The 15,224-nt window shown below is 47.6% G+C and overlaps 1 protein-coding gene and 1 long non-coding RNA gene across 2 annotated transcripts in view; one reads left to right on the top strand and one right to left on the bottom strand.

Moving 5' to 3' along the window:
• Positions 1-13,707, bottom strand: part of SERPINE3 (serpin family E member 3) — a 39,701-nt gene extending 25,994 nt beyond the window's left edge. The window contains exons 1-5 of the mRNA XM_060637248.3: positions 13,386-13,707; positions 11,435-11,707; positions 5,782-6,015; positions 3,824-4,021; positions 2,305-2,503 (exon numbers count right to left, since the gene is read on the bottom strand). Coding sequence (XP_060493231.2) covers positions 2,305-2,503; positions 3,824-4,021; positions 5,782-6,015; positions 11,435-11,707; positions 13,386-13,401 — 920 coding nt within the window. The 5' untranslated portion in view covers positions 13,402-13,707. The remainder of the gene's footprint in view (positions 1-2,304; positions 2,504-3,823; positions 4,022-5,781; positions 6,016-11,434; positions 11,708-13,385) is intronic.
• Positions 5,608-11,422, top strand: LOC132682120 (uncharacterized). Its single transcript, XR_013550384.2, has 4 exons — positions 5,608-5,723; positions 6,481-6,583; positions 6,841-6,879; positions 9,150-11,422. It is a non-coding gene; the product is annotated as an uncharacterized LOC132682120 (long non-coding RNA).
• Positions 13,708-15,224: the final 1,517 nt, after the last annotated feature.

Genomic DNA, 15,224 nt, shown 5'->3' with positions numbered 1-15,224 from the left:
GGCAGTTGCCAGAGGGGAAGTGGCGGGGGGGGGGGGGGGGAGGAATGGGTGAAATAGATAAAGGGGATTAAAAGTACACTTACAATGAGCACTGAGTAAATGTAGAGAATTGCTGATTTGTTATACTGTACACCCGAAACTAATACAACACTATACATTAGTTATACTTCAATAAAAAAATACATCACTTCTATTATGAGAAAAAAACACTTATGCTTAGCATCCTACTATGTTGATCTAATAACCAAGCGTTTTATTCATTAAACAAATATATATTTGACATTATTAGTCTTTCTTGTGAGGCATTACATTATTATGGATATAAATGACCCTTGTTAACACTCATTGTTGGCTTTCTTGATTATTCTTTTGGTATGCTAAGGTCCCTAATGAAGACTAATTGTCCCCATACATTTTATTTCACTTCTTCATAAATAAAATATTACCTCAGAAGCTAGATACCATAATTCATCCAGAATCTATGGATACACCGTTGGTGAAGCTTAATCCTAAGGCTCACCTCACCGCCACACGATATTTGCACTGCTACCCACAGTGTGCAAAAGTTTTTGCTCTTGCTAAGTGAAAAATGCAGGGTAACTATAAAGCAGATCATATTAAATGAGGAATGAATGATTTTCAGAACTAGAGGTAAATTCTTGCCCAAAAGTTGACCTGGTCGACCATGGTCCAAAGTTTTGTACCCAGATTTAGACCTAAGATAGTTTAAATTCTTTCTCTATTTATTCCTTAAAGGATTTTGAAGCTGGTTTCTTTGCTTGGCGAGTTTGGCTTTGTGAAACAGCCTCATTTTCCCAATACCTTCTATCCTTCTTGGACAGCAGGCTTGATAGCATTAGGGAGATAAATTATGGTAACCAAACATTTTTTTAACAAGTGCTAACTAATGCTGTGTTACTATGATCTTTGCCTTCCCATCCCGTCCCTGTCTTCAGGGTTTTTCAGCATCATTCCTCAACGCTGCGAGCTCTACAGGTGGCATCAGAGACAGCGGAGGACTCGCAAACGAGCTGGGCACTTTCCTGGGGACTCTTCCTTACAGCAGCTGCTCCAGGATGAGGCCAGCCATCTGTCTCCTAATTCTGAAAAGATTCCGACAAATTTCCTGCACCAGGTTGCACTGTCTCCCTACTTTTAACATTGAAAGCTTCTCTTCCTTCACTGAGCTTCTCTCAAATATGACAGAAAGATGAAGGTTGCTTCTGTTCCATGCCAGAGAGATCTGTTGAAATTTCTTGTCTTTGTGCCTTCATTTGAGGTCCAAGCATTTGGTTTGGAGAGACATAAACTTGATCATAGAGTTACGTTCACCTTCTGGTTATGCCAGATCCCGCTCTAGACCTTGGCCCTTAACTCACTGGGTCTCTCCTTGTGTGTTTTTATTGCAGTGTCTGGGCTTATTTTTAACTGCTCAAAAGAGCTCTGCCAAGGCCTCTGGCTCAGTGCTGCTGAGGGCCTGGTCAACAGAGCAGGTGGTGGCAGCCAGCAGGAAGGAGCATGAAGAATCCACATACTGAGCCCTGGGATAATGTTCCTCACTTAATGCTGGTCTACAAATTAATTACAGATTTACTCTGGTTTCAAATGTGCCAGAGAAGCTTGTCACTTAAAGAAGTTCAAAAAGGAATTCTTTGTAAAGTAATGAGTTTTGCAAGTAGGTTTTGCTTTGGGAAAGCAAAATCTAGAACCGTCATTTAACTTTTTGACAATTTGCATTTGTACCTATTGGATTTTCTCAAAGAATGGTTCACCTCTATTTACAAAGAATGAGAACCTTCAGCATAGAGACTAAAAGTCTTGAATTTTTATGCCTTAATTTGCCTTCCAGTCAGAATTATCTTGGTTATTTGCTCAATTACATGAACTACCTTGCCTCTTTGGTTTTGGAAAAATGACAGTTGTATACTCTTAGGATGTGATAAGATTTGGGGCACATTCCTCCAAGGTAACTTCATGGCTTTTCTTTCCCTGTTCAGAGAACTGGTTGTGGCATGAGGCCTGGAGCCTGCAGTCTGGCCCAGTGAACACAGAATATCTTCTCTTGAGAAGACCCAGGAAATTAACTCTGTTCCGTCCGCATCATTAACTAGTCAGCAGAGACTCTGACCTGGACCCACACTCTAGGGTAACTCCCCCTTGGCCTAACCTCTCAGGGCACATTAGACAAGCTGGCCCAGTGGTTAAGGACAGACCCCAGAGTCCGACCACCTGGGTTCTCCGATCCAGGCCTGGCCAACTGGATTAGGCTGCAGAGCGCCCCAGAAGGATGACACAGCCACTTACCTGGGCAGGAACACGTCCATTCTGGCTCGCCTGAGGCTGGAGGTCCAGATGTGGATGATGCTGGCTGTGAGGTGTGGCTCAACGTGGCTCAGCGGGGTGTCTTTGTCACGCGGCAGAACCAAGAGCAGACTCACTGTGTTTCCCAGGTAAGGCAGCTCCAGCACCCCCACCTGATGGCCTGCAGGGTCCTGGAACTGGCCTGGGGGTTCAGTGGATGGGGCATTATTAGTTCTGTCCCAGGAGACAGGGAACTAAACAGTGCCAGACCCTGGGAAGGGCCAGCTCACAGAACTGGAAACCGTACGTTTTATTAATAAGCTGTCTACCTCACCTTCAGGAAGCAGTTTGAGGCCAAAGACTGTTAGTCACCTTTTCTGATCTTAGGACCTAGAATTTCTAATGATACCTTCACAGGGCTTGCATCGGCTGGACACAGTGGGGATGATGGCACGTGGGAGAGCCATCTACTGTCTTAAAGGGGAAGCCATTCCAATCCTGGCCTTTTGTGACCATGTGGGGACCCAGGCTCTTTGAGCCAGATCTTTCTTTCAACAAAAGCTCTGAACCCAGATATCATATAAAATTGGGAAGTGTTACGCAGCTGACAGATCAACCAGCATGAGTCATAGCAGCGACGGGAAAACATTAGGCGCAAGAACTATAATAGTCATAAATATATATTTACATATCCAATTGACCTTCCTCTACGCTCCCCTTACTTGACCTCAGTTAATAGTTACTGGCAGGATAAACAAACGAATAAAAGCACTCACAACATGTCCTGCATGAAATTGAAGCAGGAAGGTAGTGAGTTTTCTAAGTGCCAGAGTTCCTGAAACACTTTTAAGTCTCAGCGACTTTTCCCTGCATAAGAACAGAATTAATCCTGCAGCTGGAAGGGCTGAGCCTGCAAACAAGGGTTGTGAGAGAGGTGTGTGGGGACAGGTGGCCGGGTCCCTTCTCCCCTTGCCTTGTGGGGGCCCCACGGCGGTGTCCACACCTGGAGCCAGCCTTCGGGGCTGGGCCCCCTCTCCCCTGGTGCTCGCTGGCCCGCACTCAGGGCACCTGCACCCTCAAGGGGCCGGGATGAGCAACCATCCAGGCAAGGCGGAAGGACAATGTCAAGCCCGCGTGGGCGCCCTCTCGAGAGCCATCTAAACTGAACTCTCCATCTTTTGCCCTTTCTTAGCACCAAGTGGCTATTCATTTTATGCGGTTGCCTGCCAAGGGTGGGGTGGTTCCATTCAAACAGTTTTGGTTTTACACTAACGCCTCTTACTAGGTGCAGAGGGAAATGTCAAGCGTGAGATTGGATTTCTCTTCCCCCTCTGCTTCCTCACCCTCCTCTCTGGGTCCTCGGGCCCCTGGGGCTCTCCTAACTGCACACACATCTCACTGCAGAGGGAAGGCTGAGACACTCCGCGGGTCCTTCTAGAGCAGACGTGGCCCCCCTCTCTCCGCCCACGTTGTTCCCTTGTTCCCGTCACTTAAGAGGGCCCACAGGTGGGAAGGAGCTCACCGTAGTTGACCTCGGCCATTTGGTACATCATGGGGACTTGGAGGACGAGGCCCTGGGCACAGGTGAAAGGCAGGAGCTGAGTGTCCCTGGAGGAGAATCTCTGCCGCCAAGTGCTCTGGAAGGACATGGTGCTCACAAGTGCCAGCTGGGGAAATGCACCGCCACCGCGCTCCCATGTCGGGCCACCCAGGTTGTCACCTGCAAGCAGGAGAGCCATCCTGTGTCTGAGACCCGTGCACCTGCCCTGGAGGGTGCTGGGGCATCCCCGAGGTTGGGTTTGCACCTGCCGAACCGTGGTGTCTATAACTAGCTGTTGTTGAAGACCGTGCTTTTATCCTTTTCCGAGCAGGTTGTCTGAAACGGCTATTTCCTGGGGCTGTTAGACACGCACTGCTCAGGTGGACTCCTGGGAGGCACAGGGCGCTGTGGTGGGGGCCACTGCGCTGTGTCCCTCCCACCCTTCCCGCAAATCCCGCTACCCCAGCTGCTGGGCCTCATCCCTGGCAGAGCCTTTGCTTAGCAACATCCAGGGCATGCTCTTGAGATTCCACGCATTACCAGAGAGAAGAGGGCAGGCTGACTACTGCCCCAGCCCTTTATTAATAAAAACACACATTGTGCCAGGCTCTGTTCTAAATGCTTGAGCAAACCCTCACTGACTCCTCTGACCAGTTCTGTTGTTATTCCCAATTTTACAGATGGGGGCACCAAGGCTTGGAGAAGCTGTCCCAGGTCACACACTTGTGAGTGGCAAAGCCACCATCCGCCCGGCTGCTCAAGACAGAAACCTTGGGTTTGAACCCAAGCGGCCTGGCCCCAGAGCTTCAGGCTCTTCCTGGCTGCCCCTCTTCTGTGGAGGACACTCACCCCAGAGGGTTGACGGCAGCTAACTGCGTGGCTTTGCCTAACCGCCCCCCCTCCCCACGCCCCTACCCCAGCAGCACAATGAGCCGAGACAGAGAATTAAACATTTTTTAAGTAAACTGGGAAGACATTATGAAACGCTGGAGACAACTGAGCTATCAATAAACATCTTCGTATTTGCGCTGCAGCTCTGTGCTCCTTGGCCACGTGTTGTTCTCAGTTCAGTCATAAACTACACATCACCTTCTATTCTGTGTTTTAAACAACACTGGGTCTTGAACATTCTCCGTGTTTCTGTGTAGCCTTTGTAATTTTCAGGGATGCCAGAGGCAGACCGGCTGACTTAGGATCCTGGCTCTGTGGGCCCCGGGCACCAGGCGTAGCTCTCCGTGCCTCAGTTCCTCTATCTGTGAACCAGTCACTAGTAACAGCACCTATCTCCCAGGACAACTGTGAGGGTGAACAGACATAATGAACACAGAGCACTTAGGAAAAGCGCTATAAGTCAATAAATGGAACCCCAGTGAGTGTAATAGATTTTCACCACCTTTAATAATTACAACTACATGATATGCGGGAGCTGTAATTAATGGGATCATTCCTAATGGCTGGACTGTTAAGTTATTTCTAAGTCTTTTTCTTCGGTAACCCTAACCCTGGGCTAAGCATCTTATTATATATAACTTTTTCTTCCCTTGAATTATTTCCTGAAGCTAAATTCCAAGAAGTTTTCTGGCTCCCACTGCATTTTGCTGTCGCAGGGTGTTAATTGTAGATGACAGCAGAGCTCGGTGGGGGGGATTCCCCTGAAGGGAACACAGAACAAAGCCTGCAGGGCTCCCCTGGAGGTGGGAGGCTCTGAAGAGCCCCCTGCTGTGTGGGTGGGTGGGGGATGGGCAGAGGGGGCCAAAGTTCAGCTTTGTTTGCTTCATAGAGCACTGCACTTAAGGGTAGGGTCTCCCAAGAGGACAGACTTCTGTTGCAATCGAGGGTGGCCTGAGTCTCCACCCATGTGGCTTCTGACCAGCAATGCTTGGTATCTGTGTTTATAGTGCTCTGAAATCAGCCTCACTAAACTGGATGGTTTCTTTTACCTGCCATCTGCCTGGAGGCCCATTCGTTGACCCCGATGCTGGTGCTGTTGGGTTCCCTGAGGATGGCTGGCTCCAGGCTGCTGTTGGCCCACTGGGAGATCTGTTCCACAAAGCAGGGGGAGAGGGGCGTTCCTGCTTGCACGAAAAGAGTGCAGGCCAGCTCCATTTTGGTGCCTTGTCCGGAGTTGGGCAGGGTGGCGTAAACAGTGTGTAAGAACTGTTTCACCCGCTGGTCTGTGAAAAAGGTGTTGGGAAAAATTGACAGCGGTGAGCGTAAGTAAGGAGTTCGCCCTGTCTCTCTTTGCACATTGCACTGAAGTGGGGCCCCAGCAGGTACCACTCTTGTTTCACAAGGCTCATCTACCAGTTACAGCCAATTTGGATAAATCAGAACTCAATTGCTCAGGAATTATCCCGAATCATAGATTAAAAGCTGAGAGGTGGGGGGAAGCCATGCAAGATCAGAAAGAAATCAGGCTGTGATGAAGTCAAATAGAAACATACCACCAATATCCCAGAGGCTATTCCTCCTTAACTTCTTGAGACAGACATGTTGAGGGCACTAGAATACAGAGAGCTGGCAAAACTGCGGATCTGGTGTGCAGGGTGAGGGGGCTTCAAATATTTAAGAAGTCAATCGATTTATGGGGAATGTCATAAATAACAATGACAGACCAATTGTCACTGTATCTTGTTCAGGGCCTTAGATCCGTTCCCACAACTGCATGTCATAAGCCTGAGGGACATTCAGATGTGGCCTCTTTCAGAACTATGCTATCGATTTGAGGAATACAGAGGAAAGGTAAGAGCGCGTCCCATCCCCCTGCTCCCTAAGACCCAGCGGACAGCTTGTGCTATTAATGTCACCAAGAACCTAGAAGAATGTTGAGGAAATAATAGGCATCTGAGAGAGTCAATAGTTTCCACCTTCTTGGGGCGGGGGTTGGCTGGACTTATATTTACTACTTACACAGGAGATTTCTTCCTTCTCTCCATAATCAATAGTGGATTTCTTTTTCAAGATAGTATTTACAATCTGTGGCTTTTATTCTCCCCTAGGAGGAAATCTGGAGCTGGAGCAGGGCCTCTCGCCCACTGGTGAGTCAGGGCACAGCTGAGCATCCCAAGCTTCTTTCTCCTGACACATGGAAGCTGGGCATTTCCAGCAGTCAGGTCCCCTTCCTGTGCAGGCTGCCTCTGGAACATGGCCCTTCCCTGCGCCTCCTTGCCTCTCCTTCCTCTTAGGCACAGCTCTGTGGTTATCCACAAATCTACCCCCACACTTTGTCCCTTCTTCCTGCACTGCCCTGACCCTCGCCCAGGGCACCTGTTGGAATGGATCTCTGACCTGGCTTGGGGCCCATCCACTCCAACACCCTTCATGTCTCAGAGGCCCGCTTGGGGGACAGCAGCAGAGCCCCAAGTTGCCTGGCAAAACTTCTCTGAAGGGGCACAGACGCCCCCAATGCACCCTGGCCGGGGCGCCCAGCCACCGGGCTGCAGCCCACAGCTGTGGACAGATTTCACTTGCCCAGAAAACTTTCACTACCAAAGCTGCTTCTTAGAATCCACGACTGTAAAAAACAGACTCGGGTTGTATATCTCATGATTTGCAGCCTGACTCCTTTGCTTTTATTTTAATGAGCAAAGAAATGGATGAAAATAATACTTCTTGTCAGGTTTTCCTCTACTGAGGAAGATCATATGTATTTATAGAATCATGTCCCTGTAAAACGTTGACCATCTTGCAGGAACGAAGTGAGACGTTTTACCGGTCCACAGTGTAGCGTGACCTCCCTTCTGCCCTCTCACCCAATCTGGGCCAGGGGACCAGCTGTTCTTTTAGCTGGAAACATTAAAGCAGTGGGGTAAATTGGCTGGACAAATCTTTTCTCCACCTGAGCCGACTTTGTCCCTGCCCATTTACACACAGCAAAGCTTTTCTAGATGCTGCAGGAATGTACACCCCCAGTGTAAGACGTACTGACGGTGTTCACAGACCCTGTGCTGTGTTCACCATCCCATTTGACCCTCTCAACAACCCTGTGAATTCCATGCTACTGGGATCCCCTTTTATAGATGAGGGAGCTGGGCTCAGACAAATTAACAAGCTTGCTCAGTGTCACCGGGTGGTGGGAGGTGGCACTTCGCCGCCCTCCTGCCCGCAGGTGCAGGACAGGACACTCTGCTCCACAATCCGGAGAGACGCTTCCTCTTGTGAGGCTCTGGAGTACGGAGCCTCCTATTTTGCTTACTGTGAGTTTCCCTGGTCCCTGTCCTGATGGGACAAAAAAGATCTGACGTGAGGGATGACAGGCTGCAGACTGCTCCTCCCAGCAGCCTTGGAAAGAGGAACCTGTCACCGCTGGCTTAATTCCTCTCCCTACCCCACCAGAGAGCGTCTTTCTTGCTGGAGGGCTGGTCAGGTAGATCTTACGGAAGGGTCTGGGAAGAAAGGAAGCAGAAAGAAGAAAACCCTTGGGTGCTGGACTCCATCAGCACTGTGATGAGGGCGGTGTGGAAGGTTGAGGAGAAGGTCCCTGGGATGCGCACAGAGTGGGAGGAATGTGCTAGAAGAAGACATGATGTTTTCTCATGAATTTCTCTTGCTGCAGCTGAGCCTTCTAACTCATTTGTGAGCCCAGTGTGGAGAGCGCCTTCCTTTTGAATCAATGTGTTGAACTGAGCTTCCTGAACATGACACTGAATCTGACTTTGTAAAGTTCATGAATATAAAATTCTCAAACTACAAACAGCGATGCTAATGTTTTACTTGCCTGAGAATTACAAGAGGCCTAAGTTGAGGATGATGTCAGAGGGTTTGGTTGAGCTGCGGGAATAATGCGGATATCTCTGATGAAAAATAGAAAAGACAATGTCCTTATACCTTTATGCTTCCGCTCAGTGACTTAGAGTAGGACGAAGGAATTTTGGAAAGAACATGGGATTTGGGGTCAGAGAATCTGGGACTTGACTGCTGTCTCTTCCACCTGCAGAGTCTTGCCAAACTGTTAGCCTCTTGTTTCATTTGTAAAATTGGGGTTATTAATTAATGTATGTGGTTTCTATGAGGATCAAATGCCATAATAACCGTAAAAGTGAAATTCATATTATCATCAAACAGAACTTTTTCCCAAGAACCAGGCTACCTTCATTTCTGAGGCCTCTGTTCTTAGCATTATTCTTATGCTTAATAGAAAGCTAGAAAGCTTAAAGTGTTCCTCATCAATTTACCTAGGAAAGCACCAGAACTCCTTAGAACTTGGAACATCAGGAAATTGTGTTTTGTGCGGTGAAAGCAAAGGTGATCCTTGTAGATACCACTGGGGTCTGTTCTGAGTCTCATGCTGTTCCTGTCTGACCCGCAGGTGGGAACCCTAGCAAAGCTCCTGGTTGTCACGTATTGGCTGGGAACACAGTGAGAACAAGACAGTGCTGATGTGTCCCACTGCAGATGTGGATAGGTCTTCCTGTTGATTAAACCAGAAAGATGCCTCAAGACCCTGGCGTTGCTTTGGATCCTGCTTTTTATACATTTTACTGGTCTGTATTGACTTTTGAAAGGAAGCCTGGACCTAGGCAGGTAGTGGGCACTGCTGGGTTGTTTTAAACAGTGCACATGATTCTCTGAGCTATGTTGGGTCAAACCAGACTACAGGGGTACTCTCTTAACTGGAACTCTGGAAGTTGCACATCCCTGTTCATAATAATGAGCCACGGTTCTATAAGATAACAAAGCAGTTTATGAGTAAGAAAAATGGTGGGATCATGTTCCACAGAGTTTGACTGTTAAACATTCCTAACATTTGGTAATTCTCGAATGGGGTCTATGGAAACCCTGTTAATCATCATATTCGGTTAGCCAGGGACCCTGACTATACCTGACAACAAAGAATCAACTGGAATCAGTTCCCTTTCTCTGGAGGATAGCCACACTTGCATTTCTCACTTTCCCCCCAGTTGTGACTTTTGTGAGTCTCTCTTTTAAGGCAGAAATGCCTGTCTCTCTTTCACAACCTATTTGTTCTTCATGACCCAGCTCAGATGGCATGTCTTCCGGGGCGTCTTTCTGTTCAGCCAGTGGAATAAATCATTCCCTGCCCTGCGCTAATTTATGTCAAATAAATATACTTGCTGCACTGCACGAGGGTGTATTTCTGTGTGCATCATTCCTGTGACACTGACCTGCTCGCGTTCAGAGCTTTCCTTATCTGTCTGGATGCTGAGTTCTTGAATCGCATCATTCAAGAACTGAGTTCTTGAATTGGCACTGCAGCCCATCTCATGTGGCTGAAGAAGAAGACCAGGGATACATGCATTTCTGTGATATTCTTGCTGAGAAAAATCAAGCCGGCCAGCAGGGTCACGAGAGTTGTTTGGGCAGGGGACAGGATGTGGATGGGGCGTGGGGAACTGGACACATGACTGTTGCCTTGTGACCTGGTGTCTTCAGCATTAACCTTTACCTGCCACCCTGAGCTTCTAGCTCAAAGGAAGCTCTCCCCAGCACTGTGTTGGTATTCGTTCTTGATTTCCTAAAACATATTGATTTATACAGTGCTAATGCCCATCCTTTTTTATTGGTATCTTATTCTAAGATAGAGAAGGAAAAGCGATGTGCGTGAGTGTGTGTGTTCGCATGGAGTTGGTAGGTTGGTTCCGGGGCCAGGAATTGAGCCGGAGGCCCTGAGTGCAAGCTAGGTTGACCTCAACCTGGCTGACCTCAACCTGAGCTTGAGTCCCAAATCTGCAACTTACTAGCTATGTGACCTTGGGCAAGTCGTGTAAACTCTCTGTGCCTATTGGCTCATCTATAAAATAGGGATGGGAGAGCCTGGGTGGTTCAGTTGGTTAAGCGTCTGACTCTTGGTTTCAGCTCAGGTCATGATTTCACAGTTTGTGGGTTTGAGCCCCGTGTCGGGCTCCTCACTGACAGTGTGGAGCCTGCTTGAGATTCTCTCTCCCTCTCTCTCTGCCCCTCCCCTGCTTGCTCTCTATGTCTCTCTGTCAAAATAAATAAACTTAAAAAAATAAAATAGGGATGATGATATAATTCCATCACAAATCCAGGGCTAGCAATTGTATGTGGTTTCTCTGAGCATCAGAAGACATAATGGCAATTTTGTTGTCGTAACAATTAGATTATTACTTGGAAGGTGCTTCGGACATTTCCTGGCACCTGGTAGGCACTGCAGAAGGGCTTGTGACATGAAATTGGAAAAACTGCCATGGAGGGGCCCCTGGATGGCTCAGTCGGTTAAACGTCCAACTTTGGTTCAGATCGTGATCTTACGCTCCATGAGTTCAAGCCCTGTGTTGGGCTGAGAGCCTGGAGCCTGCTTCGGATTCTATGTCTCCCTCTCTTTGCCCCTCCCCCCACTCGCGCTCTGTCTGTCTCTCAAAAATAAATAAAAACATTAAAAAATATATAAGAAAAATTGGCACGGAACCTAAGGTTAGAAGAGAAACTCAAAGATCATCATGGGGACTACAGTGCGAAGTCCGAATGCCGTCTGCTGCACTCTTGCCAGGCGGTCACCCTTCTCCACTGGTGGTCATCCAGCACCAGCCACTGGATTCGGGAACACCCCACCTCCTGAGGCAGCCTGAGTGGGAGCAGCAGAGCAAACAGGGGCACGAGCAGCCCTCTTACCATGGACGGTGTAACCCAGGGCCTCGGCCAGCTGCCGGCCAGTGTTCCCTTGGGCTCCAAACTGCAGGATTTCCAGAGCAAGGGACACGCCAGCAGGAGAAATGACAATGTTGGTTTCATTTCTAGGGGCCGCTGCACCCTGGTAGAGGCGAAGCGCAAGCTCGGTCTTCAGCAAGGTCAGGTCCTCACGGAGGTCACCCTGTCCTCCACGGAGCCAGGTGTGAAGCAGGAAGAGTGTGAACAGGGCCGGCTGCATGGAGGCAGAGAATCTTCCTGCAGTGTAGACGGAAGAGACCAGGGTGAGGCAGAAAGTCCCACCCCGCAGAGAACTGGTCTGTGTTCAGGACCGGCGATGGCCGAGGGAGATGTGCCCGCAGCACCCCCTGCCTCCCTGCCTACCTGCCCCGGCCCCCCCGCCCTGCTCCTCTACTGCATCCTGTTGTGTCCGCATTAGAAATATGGGCCGGGAGGCTACACTGTGAGCTGAGGCTTTGTCGTCACTTACTAAATATATGACCTTGGGCAAGGTCCTGGTCTGGTCAGAAGCAAACCATTGAGTTGGAGAAGACATGTAAGAAGTACACTTGACTCATATTTCATGGCATTTAGCCAGCTTGTAGCTGTGCCATATCTATTATGTATAATGATCATCAACAAAAATAAAAAATTATACAGTATGTTACAAAGGACTTTGTGTTTTCTCAGTTAATCATTACAACAGTTTTCCAAGGTGGCTGTCACTGTCTTTCAAATACAGAGAGGATGAGGTTTAGGGCACTCAGGGAACCACTGAAGAAAACACCTGGGCAAGTGTCCATCAATTGATGAATGGATAAAGAAGATGTGGCAGATACAAACACATACACACGTACACATAAATACCACACAGTGGAATGTGATTCAGCCATCAAAAAGAATGCAATGTTGCCATTTTGCAGTGACGTGGATGGAGCTAGAAAGTATTATGCTATGTGAAATAAGTCAGAGAAAGACAAATACCATATGATTTCACTCCTTTGTGGAATTTACGAAACAAACAAACAAACAAACAAAGGAAAACAGAGAGAGAGAGAGAGGCAAACCAAGAAACAGCATCTTAACTATAGAGAACTGAGGGTTACCAGAGGGGAGATGGGTGGGGGCATGGGTTAAATTGGAGATGGGGATTAAGGAGTGCACTTGTGACGGAGTTGTTGATTCACTATATTAAAAAAAAAAAAGAAAAGGAAAAGAAAACACGTGGGGAAAGCACATGACTCAAGCCCTGGTCTTCCATGAGTGGTATATACACTAAGGCTAGAAATGCACATGAAGATATTGATACACGAGGTAATTATACCTATAATATCACATGCTTGTGATGTGAACTATTCTCAAAAAATAAGAGCACTTTCATGGAGAGCGGAGTTATACCAATATCACTCCTACCAAGGAAAGGCACCTCTCCAAGGAGCAGAGCATTAGCTGGAAATTAATGCAAAGAAGAGAAAGTTCAAGGTGTTTTCAATGACTATGCCACACGTACAGCCTGCAGCAGGTTTTGCTAAGTTGTCTAACTTTGGTATTAGACAGGATTGGCGCAAGAGAAGCCTCATCCGGAGTCTCTTCCTATACGTTTGCAAATAAGGCCATTGGGCTCAATGGTGTTTACTTCAGATAAAGGTTCAAGGTGGAAAAACATCCTGTCTTCACTAACTTTTCCTGCAGCCAAGCCCACATATAGTGTTTGGATGGCTTAGTACCATAGGGGTGGGATGTGTGTGTGTGGGGTGTCTTTCTGTGTATGTGTTGGGAGGTGGCAGGTCCCAGCCCAGGGTCATTTGTGAAATGACCCAGTGCCAGTGTTCTTGCAGCTCCTATAACCTCCCACAAGGACACTCTGCAGTCAACCCCTTGTGCTCCTGGGCTCCCCATGACCTCATCCCTGCCCGCCATGGTTCACCATGCTTACTCACGGACTCTTGCATCAGACTGTTGTGTCTCCTTGCTTGATCTTGTTCTTGTGGGTCTCCAGCATTAACGTGCTCCCCTTTTTAAAAAGTGGAGCAGAGTCTGCTTTGAATCACAAGACAGCGCAGGGAGGAAGCTGGCAACTGCCGTCTCTGCCGGCGATGTCTCTACCACTCGGTCCAAATTCCTGGAGCCTGAGGTCCTGCAGAGAGCCAGGAGAAGCACTGCCCCGGCCAGCAAAGCCCAGATCGGAAACAGAGCAGGCCCTGGGGAGGGAGCCAGCCACACCCGTCAAGCCTTCTTAGGCTTGTGACCTGGTTGTACCAGCAAGGAACCCCTCATCTAGCCCTTTGTCACTTTGAGGAATTCCACTGATAACTCTGCCGTCCCGGGGTTTGCTGGGTGCCAGGTACCTAATGCTTCTCCCCTCCTCCTGTGGAGAAAACAATAAATCAGTCATTGGGCACTGGACACGTGTAGCAGATGAAATTCTGCAGAAGAGAAAAGAAACGATGCAAGATATGGCCTAATAAAATTGAAACTTGTCTTATTTATTGTTAATAAAAGTGCATGCACTCGTTTATGCGTAATACGGGCACCGTTAACAGTCTTGTTCTTCTTACATACAATACTTAATAAATCCGACGACTTAATTTGAGAAAGAGACTATGTTGTCCATGAGCAAGTGCACGTTTGCAGCAAGTATAAGCAGATTCTGTCAAAAGTCTGTCCTTGTGACCAATTCAGAATTCCATACATTTCTATTAAGGTCTTAGGCATTGTATTAAGTTCAAAATAGAGGATAGGCTATAGGCTGTTACAAGTTAAAGAAAAGAAAATGACATTTCGAAATGAATGCAATTCTTAGTAATTATCTCTTAGGCATGTGTTAGTGTTAATGTTTGAAATGGAATGAGGCTTGTTAAATTTTTTTTTTTTTTTTTTTGTCTGACCGCTACTCATACTGCCATTATCAGTGGGCAATTTGCTTTAAAGCAGGGTTTATTTCTGACCCTGGGGCCTGGGATAATTTTTCAGTGTTAGAATAGTTACAGTTCTATAATTGTTTTACTTCACATCTCCCCAGATCCTTAATTTAGATAAAGTGCATTGTTGCATGTTTTGGATTCTAAGCCATAGCACGATAATGGAATAAGTATATATATCTCATTCTATAGCACCCAGAGAGGGAATTCCTTCCTTTCTTGCATCCATCCATCCATCCATCCATCCAACAAATAACCTCTCGCTTGCCTGCTAGGTTCTAAGGCCCTGTGCTAGGTCCTGTGGATGAAGAACAGAACCAGCAACCTGGGCTCAGCTCTCACGAGACCCAGAGGCTTGTCCCACTGAGTGCAGGCTTTTGATGTCGACGCTGACGGTGTTCAGAAGAAAGCTGATCATGAGGACAATGGTGGTAACTTAACAAGGGCTGTCTCCCAACGCTGTGAGTTCCCCAGGGCTGTTATCTGAGCATAAGCTGATTCACTCTTTGCCCGTGGTGGGGTTAGGGGGATGCTTATAAAAAGATTTCCCAAATTGGAAAAAGGTCGGGCTACATGACTTCTATCAACGTTCCCCTCCTAAGTCTAAGAATATATTGTTCTAAATTGCTTTTTAAAAAAGCTTTCAAGAGGGGCCTGTTGGCTTAGTCGGTTGAGCATTCAACTTCAGTTCAGGTCATGATCTGGTGGTCTGTGGGTTTGAGCCCCGCATCAGGCTCTGTGCTGACAGCTCAGAGCCTGGAGCCTGCTTCAGATTCTGTTTCTGCCTCTCTCTCTCTGCCTCTCCTCTTCCCTCTCTCTCTCTCTCTCAAAAATAAACATTAAAAAAACAAAAA

The sequence above is a fragment of the Panthera onca genome, chromosome A1 (assembly GCF_046562875.1).
Source record: "Panthera onca isolate mPanOnc1 chromosome A1, mPanOnc1 haplotype 2, whole genome shotgun sequence".
Taxonomy (NCBI): domain Eukaryota; kingdom Metazoa; phylum Chordata; class Mammalia; order Carnivora; family Felidae; genus Panthera; species Panthera onca.
Note: the sequence above shows the minus strand (reverse complement) of the source record. Positions and strands in the feature narration are given on the sequence as shown.